Source organism: Abrus precatorius, unplaced genomic scaffold, assembly GCF_003935025.1.
Source record: "Abrus precatorius isolate BTA unplaced genomic scaffold, Abrus_2018 Scaffold8, whole genome shotgun sequence".
Lineage (NCBI taxonomy): Eukaryota > Viridiplantae > Streptophyta > Magnoliopsida > Fabales > Fabaceae > Abrus > Abrus precatorius.
In genome coordinates, this window is record NW_020874428.1 from 4152335 (window position 1) to 4159814 (window position 7480).

Below are 7480 nucleotides of genomic sequence, written 5' to 3' on the forward strand. Positions count from 1 at the left end.
GTTATTATCGTTAGCCAAGGTGCAAAGATTGACAAAATATCATTCTTATTAACAATTTCCATTCTTTTGTGGCACCTCTCTAAATGCTTATTCACTAGGTTTTCTTCATTTTTTTTTTCTCTTTTCTAACTTTAAATCTCATGTTACAGCTCAACTTGGTTAAATTTAGGGTCAACTAATAATAATGACATAATTTTTAACATTTGTAAATGAAATGAGAAAGAGCTTGGAGGCATAGAGGATTAGCATCAAGAATATAGTTTAGACAAACAAGAATTGACAGTATTATTGAAAAAGAGATCGAGTCAATCTTAAAAATAACAAAGATGATAGGTAAAATGAAAGTGAAAAGAAAAAACAAAAAATATTAAAAAAAAAAAGAAAGTTTGATTGAGTTAGAGATGACAATAGGTAAAAACTCATTAAACATGAAATTTCGTCACTAAAATAACATATAAAATTTAAACTTTTTAAAATGTTTAATTATATAAATATACTATATTTGAGAAGAAAAAAAAGTTTATTATATATTATATATTAACATATTTAAGATTTTTAGTTTTATAATAATGTATTAATTAATTTATACATAAGAATTATAATATATTTATAATATTATAATAAATAATTTTTTTAAAAATAAAACCTCTAAACTTCCTAATTATATACAAGTCTTGTAATCATTTTAAATATAGATTTATTTAAATAATTTAATAGCTACTTTATAAAAAGACTAGATGAAAAAAAACTTAAAGTAGGTAATTAAAAAAGTTAATAGATTAAATTAATTTTTAAATATTTTATATTAAATTTAATAAAAAGTTTAATATACATTATGAAAAATAATATACGAATTTTATACATTAAAATTATTAAATAAACAAATTTACTTGTACAAAATTTAATTTAATCTACTTTATGATAAAAAATTAATATTATTATAATAGAAGTGTTGATGTAATAAAATCAAATATTACGGGTTTATTTAAAAATTTTACTATTTAAGTTAAATACAATTTCACTATGCTCCGTAGTATTTTTTTTTTTTAATATAAAAGAAAAACTCACGTCATCAACCTGCATTTGCACCTAAATTAGTTGCAAAACCTCGAGTCTCTATCCACTTTCTTTCTCTTTCTAGGGTTTCTTCTTCACTTCAGTTTCCATGGCCGACGAATCCCCATATTCAGCTAACAACGACACAACAACCCCACCCTCCTTGAAACGCAAATACAACGATGACCGTCCCACCGGCTTCTCCGACACACCTGAGGCGGCGCCGCCACCTTCTTACAACAGTGTCCCTCCACCCGCCGCCACCGGCATCGAACTCGCCAAACAACGCGCCCAAGAAGTCGCGGCTCGGCTCCTCAGCGGCGCTCCCGCACTCGACCCCAAACGCCCCAAACTCGATAACGGTTCCTTCGACTCCATCGGTTAGTTAGGGTTTTACTCTCACTTTCTTGCATGCTTGTTTTTTGATAAATAATCGCGTCTTTTTTTTTTTTTTGTGACAACATTAAAAATTAATTTGATGTTTTTATTTTTTGTGGTTGTAGATGTGAAGGTTCAATACTCGGCGCCTTCGATTTCACCTTCGGCGGTCTCGTACGCGCATCAGGGTGGTGCCGGTGGTGGTGGTGCGAATAAGAAGATTGAGATTCCGAATGGGAGAGTGGGTGTTATTATTGGAAAGGGTGGTGAGACTATAAAGTACCTTCAGTTCCAATCTGGTGCTAAAATTCAAGTTACTCGTGACATGGATGCGGATCCCAATTCTGCTACTAGGATGGTTGAGCTTATGGGCACTCCTGATGCTATTGCCTCTGCTGAGAAGCTCATTAACGAAGTTCTTACTGAGGTATCCTCTAACCCCCACTTTCTTTTATTCTATCAAGATTTGTCAGCTTTGTCATTTTTTGTGTTGGAATGTGAAGTAAAACTCTTGTGTATTCTATGTCAGTTTTAACTATAATAGATTGTTTTGGCTCTAAATTCCAGTTGCATGTGTCTGTCTTGGCTTGTTTGTGAAGTAATAGAATAATGTTGAGTGACTTTTGCGATTTCAATTTTAAAAAAATACATTTATTTTCACTTGAAAACATTTTGTTGTTAGCTCGTTTCTTATCATCTGCTCATGGCGCTCATTAGAAAAACTGTAACATCACAAGTGGATTTTAAGAAAATGAGAATTTGTTCTAACTTTGTGTTTTTAACAGGCTGAAGCTGGAGGTTCCGGCATTGTTGCACGACGACTAGCTGGGCAAGCTGGGTCTGATGAGTTTGTGATGAAAATCCCGAATAACAAGGTGTGCAAAGGGGTTGTGTAAAAATGAATGCCTTATGTATTATGTTAAGTGTTTTTTTTAATTCTTTTTTGGATTTGTTTTGGCTTGGGTGGTTTGTCACATTTTCTACAGGTTGGTCTTGTAATTGGTAAAGGAGGAGAAACAATAAAGAATATGCAAGCTTCTACTGGAGCAAGAATTCAGGTTTACTCTCAAGTTTTATTGTCTTAATTTCATTCTGCTTGTGAAATGTGATGATAGAGGCTAATTCTTGTCATCATTATTTTTCATGTGACTTTACCATTACTTTTTGGTTACTACATGATGTTGAATTCCCATTTATTATTGTTGTTTCACAATGTATAGTGTTTCTTTTTTTGTCTGTTTCAGGTGATTCCTCTTCACCTTCCACCAGGTGACACATCTACTGAAAGAACATTAAAAATTGAAGGGACCCCTGAACAGATTGAGTCTGCAAAACAAGTGGTTAATCAAGTCATCAGTGGAGAGGTATGTTCAGTACCCTTCCTGTTTTGATGGATTTGGCCTTGGTATAGCTTGTTTTGCTTGCCATGTGCCAAGTCTAATTTGTTTACTAGTTGGATTTTGATCTGCATTGGGTTGTTTCTATATTCATGTTTAATCATTGTGCAAAATGGTTGAGTTTGATTAAACAGGATGAATTTATGTCTGAATTAATGTCTTTGCTTACTGATTGATTGATGGGTACCATTCTTATTATTGCGAAATGGATCTTTATTAATTTATTGCAATCTTTAAACTTAGAACTATACCTTATGATTCCTGTAATCATAGTACTTTTTCTGTGATGAATGCTTGTATTCATTTATTGCAGGGGCAATAAAAAATCATAATTCAGTGGTAAAGCATGAGATGATTATAACTTATTTTGGCCATACGTTGTCAGTAATTCTTAGTTCTTACTAATGATGTGGTTTCATATCATGCTTGTTATTGTAAACTTATTTTCTATTTGCTTGAAGCTTAGCTGCAAATCAAAGTGCAAGGATATGGCTATTTTTTCATGGCCAAGATATTTTTGTCTCTGACAAGTGATATCTATATTTTCTGTTATTACATTCCTATAAAATGCAGAAGACTACATAGTTTCACATCCTTTACTAGTGTTCTGGCTCCATTTTTTTTTTCACTGCTGAATCTTTCAAGTCTGTGTCATCATATTGATATGTGCATAAAATTAGAAGAAACATTAAATTTAGAATATCCAATGTGTTTTACTGTTAATCTCTACAGTGTAGCTGCATTCTCTTCTAAGTTGAAATCTGATAACGGAGCAAGCCCCTGGAGTAGTTGTCATTGTGGCACGTACTTCCTTTGCCTTAAAATTTGTGCTGTATCTAGTTTAATTATGACATGGATACTGGAGTAGCATGCATTGACCATTATTTTGGTGGTATGATCCAGTTTCTTGAGAATAATTGCATTGAACTTTCAGGGTCTTCTAGCTCTTGCTAACTCCTGTTTGTGTGTGTGTAGTCTTTAAGGAAATACTTAAATACATCTGTACTGACTACTCAATATATATATTCATACAATTGATTGAGAAGGATGGCCAAGGTGTATATTTTAGAAAATGACAGATCAATTTTATAGACGAATACACTAATCTTTTACACGGAACTGTTTTAAGCTTTGGTTGAGTTTTGCCACCAGCCATGTGCTGTGATTTAGGTTCTTGGGGACGTCAAAGTTACCTTAATGCAATATATTTGTGTCAAAGTGGATACTCATTGGGATTATAGCCTGTTGAACCATGGTCTATATCTATTAACTACTGAATCCTATATGACTGATCTTGCTATTGGGACTTATGTAGGGTTAGTTTATATTGGACCATTAGTGACACCAACATGGAATCCCTTTGTTGGTGTTCCCTCAGCATGCAATGGTATGGTTCTAATTCTCAGATTTGATATTTATTAGAGGGCAGTAAGTCTCGTATTGATGTCTATACCTTGTCATAATTGGACTGTATATGAATTATCATATTGACTTCCTTTTAGACAATGCCACTTGTGCCTCTCAGTTCATTTCTTATAATTATTTGCCCTGGTGTCTTATGCTGGGATTATATTTGGCATAGTAACCTGCAAATTGTCCATTATAATGATCTTAACACTTCCCCCCTTTACATTATCATTCCTGCCCTTTTTGTATTCTTCTAGTTGTTCCAACTAACAATTATCTCATTCATATATTGACATTCTGTTAGTCAGTGCTATTTGTGCTTTCCTTTCATTGCTTGAAAGAACTGTTATATATTTGACATATTGTTTTTTCCGTGTGTCTTGTGCTGGACTTATGTTTGGCATGCTTACATAAAAACTTTCTGTTCTAAAGTTCATAACTTTTTAACCTATCCTGTTATTTCTACTATTGTATATAATTTGTTTTTTTTCCTGTTAAATATTTGTCATCTGTTTCTTATGTGTTTTTTGTATTATAGATTGTACATTTCATGAGTAATGTTATTTTATTGCTTCAGATGTACCTCTACTTCTGCCTCCTTATTGTCAGTTCATCATAGCGCTTTGCTTTCTTTTCTTTTTTTTTTAAGATTAAAATTTGTCCATCATTGGCTCCATAAATCTTTGTTGACTCTGCACTTAGCAAATTTTGTGTCTCCACTTGTCTTTCTCCTTGGATTCCCTTTCAATACAGATAGCTGTTGGGTATTTGTACCTTTTATTGATGGTTCTTTTAAGGTTGATCTCGTAGACTGGGTGGAGGGAAGTTTGAGAGGGCAATTTTCTATTTACTTGGAGCAAAGAGAAATTGTCTTGACGGTTTGTATATTTTGGATTTATGGATGCTCGTATTTATCCAGTTATTGATTAGTCCATAATCTTAGGTTGTTAAATTACTGTGAATGATTTATAATGTAACAACTGGAATATAAGATTTCAATATTTTGAGATACTATATAGTGGATTGCCTTTTGAGGCAAGATCATATGCTTGTTGCTTCTATTGCCTATGCTTTCCTTTTTGTACCCATTCATTTCGAATAGGGAGGGTGTGCTTCTGCTGGAGTAACTCAGTTATATCACAAACCAGTACGGTATGTTGGCCTTTATACCCCTTTCTGATGCTGTATGGAATCTGTTAATGTACATATACCCTTCATCTTGTGTTATTTGTGTTGATTTTTAGTGATGTATGTTTTATTTGTCTATTTGTTTGTGCATCTGTTGCTGTATGTACGTTCACATCATGGGTGAGTTAACTTTTTTTAATTTGTGGTTACAATTTTTCTTTTTGCAGAATCGTCTTAGAAATCCAGCAATGTCTGGTGGTTATTCTCAGCAAGGTTACCAAGCCCGGCCACCCACTAGCTGGGTTCCCCCTCCTGCTCCTATGCAACAACCTGGTTATGGCTATGTGCAGCCTGGAGGATATTCTGGTCCATCACCCCAGTATAATATGTCTCAGCCACCATATGCAGGCTATCCTCCCCAGTCATCTGGTGGATATTCCACCAATTGGGATCAGTCCACTGCCCCTCCTCAGCAGTCTGCTCATGGCGGATATGATTACTATGGTCAACAGCCTCTATCTCAGCAGCAGCAAAATCCTGGCGGTCCTGCACCTCCAGCTGATGGGACTGCTTACAATTACAGTCAACCACCTTCCTCTGGTTATAACCAACCAGGACAAGGCTATGCTCAGGATGGCTATGGTGCATATCACATGCCCCCACAATCAGGGTATGGTCAGCCACCATCATACGATCAGCAGCAAGGCTATAGCTCAGCCTCTGGCTATGGTGTGGGGAGCAACCCAGCTCAAGAGGGCCACACTCCCAATTATGGATCACAGGGGGATTCAAGCCAAGTTCCACCTGTTCAACCTTCAATGTCCCAAGGTTACGGTACCAGCCAACAACCTAGCCCAAATGCTGCCAACTATCCACCACAAGGAGCTGTTCAGCCAGGCTATGGGGTGCCCCCAACCTCCCAACCAGGTTATGGCAGTCAACCTCCAGTACAGTCTAGTTATGGACCTAGTTACGGACCCCCTCAGACCCAAAAGCCTAGTGGCACACCTCCTGTATATGGACAATCACAATCACCTAACACAGCAGGAGGCTATGGTCAATCTGCCCCTTTGCAATCAGGATATCCTCCTTCCCAGCCTCCACCTTCTGGGTATGCCCAACAAGAAACAGGTCCTCAGAGAGCCCCACCGTCTGGTTTCGGTGGTGCTGCACAACCAGGGTATGGTCCCCCATCATATGGTGCTCCAGCTGGTGGTCAACCTGGTTATGGTCAGGCTCCACCATCATATGGCAACAGTTCTTATGGTGCTGGTTACCCTCAGCCACCAGTATATTCTAGTGACGGTAATGCAGGTGGTGGCACTCCTCGTGGAAGCTATGATGGAGCACCTGCACCTACTGCTCAACAGGGTAGTGTTGCTAAAACATCACCTCAGAGTTGATATATCAGTAGTTTGTTAATTTTGGATTTCTGAATCAACTGTCTTATAGTATTTTCTGGTGTAGTGACACATTTACATAGCTTTGAAGTGTTGAGATGTATGAATTAACTCTATCCTATTTTACAAGTAGTAGTTAAAATTTCTGAAGTTTGCGTGCACACTGCTGCAAGAATTAAGTCAACTACCAAGCGTGAAATGGAAGCAATTAAGTCATAAATGATTATGCAGTATACCTGGATGTCTACGATTTTGCGTGAGGGATATCCATCACCAACGTCGTACCCAAGTACACCTTTGGACGACCGAAGAAACCTTGGCAGTTGAATGATAATTTCTCTCAGAACTTTTCCTAAACTTTTAGGGGGTCATTTTTTTAAATATGGCATTTTTACCACGAAAGGACCTGGATATGGATTTGTCATCAATATATATATATATATATGGGATTTCAAATAAAAAATAAAAAAGTAAATCTTTTTATGGAGTTAAAACTTGCTGTTGGCGATTTTAGAGTTGAAAAGTGCTTTTATTCATTCAAAAATTGTCACTTGCAACTTTTTTAAAGAAAAATTGTCATTTACAAGTTCTAAAAGAATTTGTTTATATATAATTTAATTATATTTATAGCGAAGTGTATCTTAAAAGTTTTTTATTCTTCATTTTTGAATTATTCTTTCTTATACTTTATAGTTGAAGAAAAAATGAATACAA

The 7480-nt window shown here is 35.7% G+C and overlaps 1 protein-coding gene across 1 annotated transcript; it reads left to right on the forward strand.

Moving 5' to 3' along the window:
- The first annotated feature begins 1081 nt into the window (after window positions 1–1081).
- Window positions 1082–7158, forward strand: LOC113845853 (far upstream element-binding protein 1-like). The gene is made up of 6 exons (XM_027473500.1): window positions 1082–1436; window positions 1560–1861; window positions 2220–2309; window positions 2421–2492; window positions 2679–2798; window positions 5594–7158. Exons 1-6 carry the CDS (start codon window positions 1166–1168, stop codon window positions 6767–6769), a joined length of 2031 nt encoding a protein of 676 aa, XP_027329301.1. The 5' UTR covers window positions 1082–1165; the 3' UTR covers window positions 6770–7158.
- The last annotated feature ends 322 nt before the right edge of the window (window positions 7159–7480 follow it).

Excerpts from the sequence above, each read along its gene's own strand:
- LOC113845853 (XM_027473500.1), top strand. The coding sequence starts at position 1,166 with ATGGCCGACGAATCCCCATATTCAGCTAACAACGACACAACAACCCCA. Across the intron at positions 1,437-1,559 it reads CGGTTCCTTCGACTCCATCG|ATGTGAAGGTTCAATACTCG; the intron begins GTTAGTTAGGGT and ends TTGTGGTTGTAG. Across the intron at positions 2,799-5,593 it reads ATCAAGTCATCAGTGGAGAG|AATCGTCTTAGAAATCCAGC; the intron begins GTATGTTCAGTA and ends TTCTTTTTGCAG.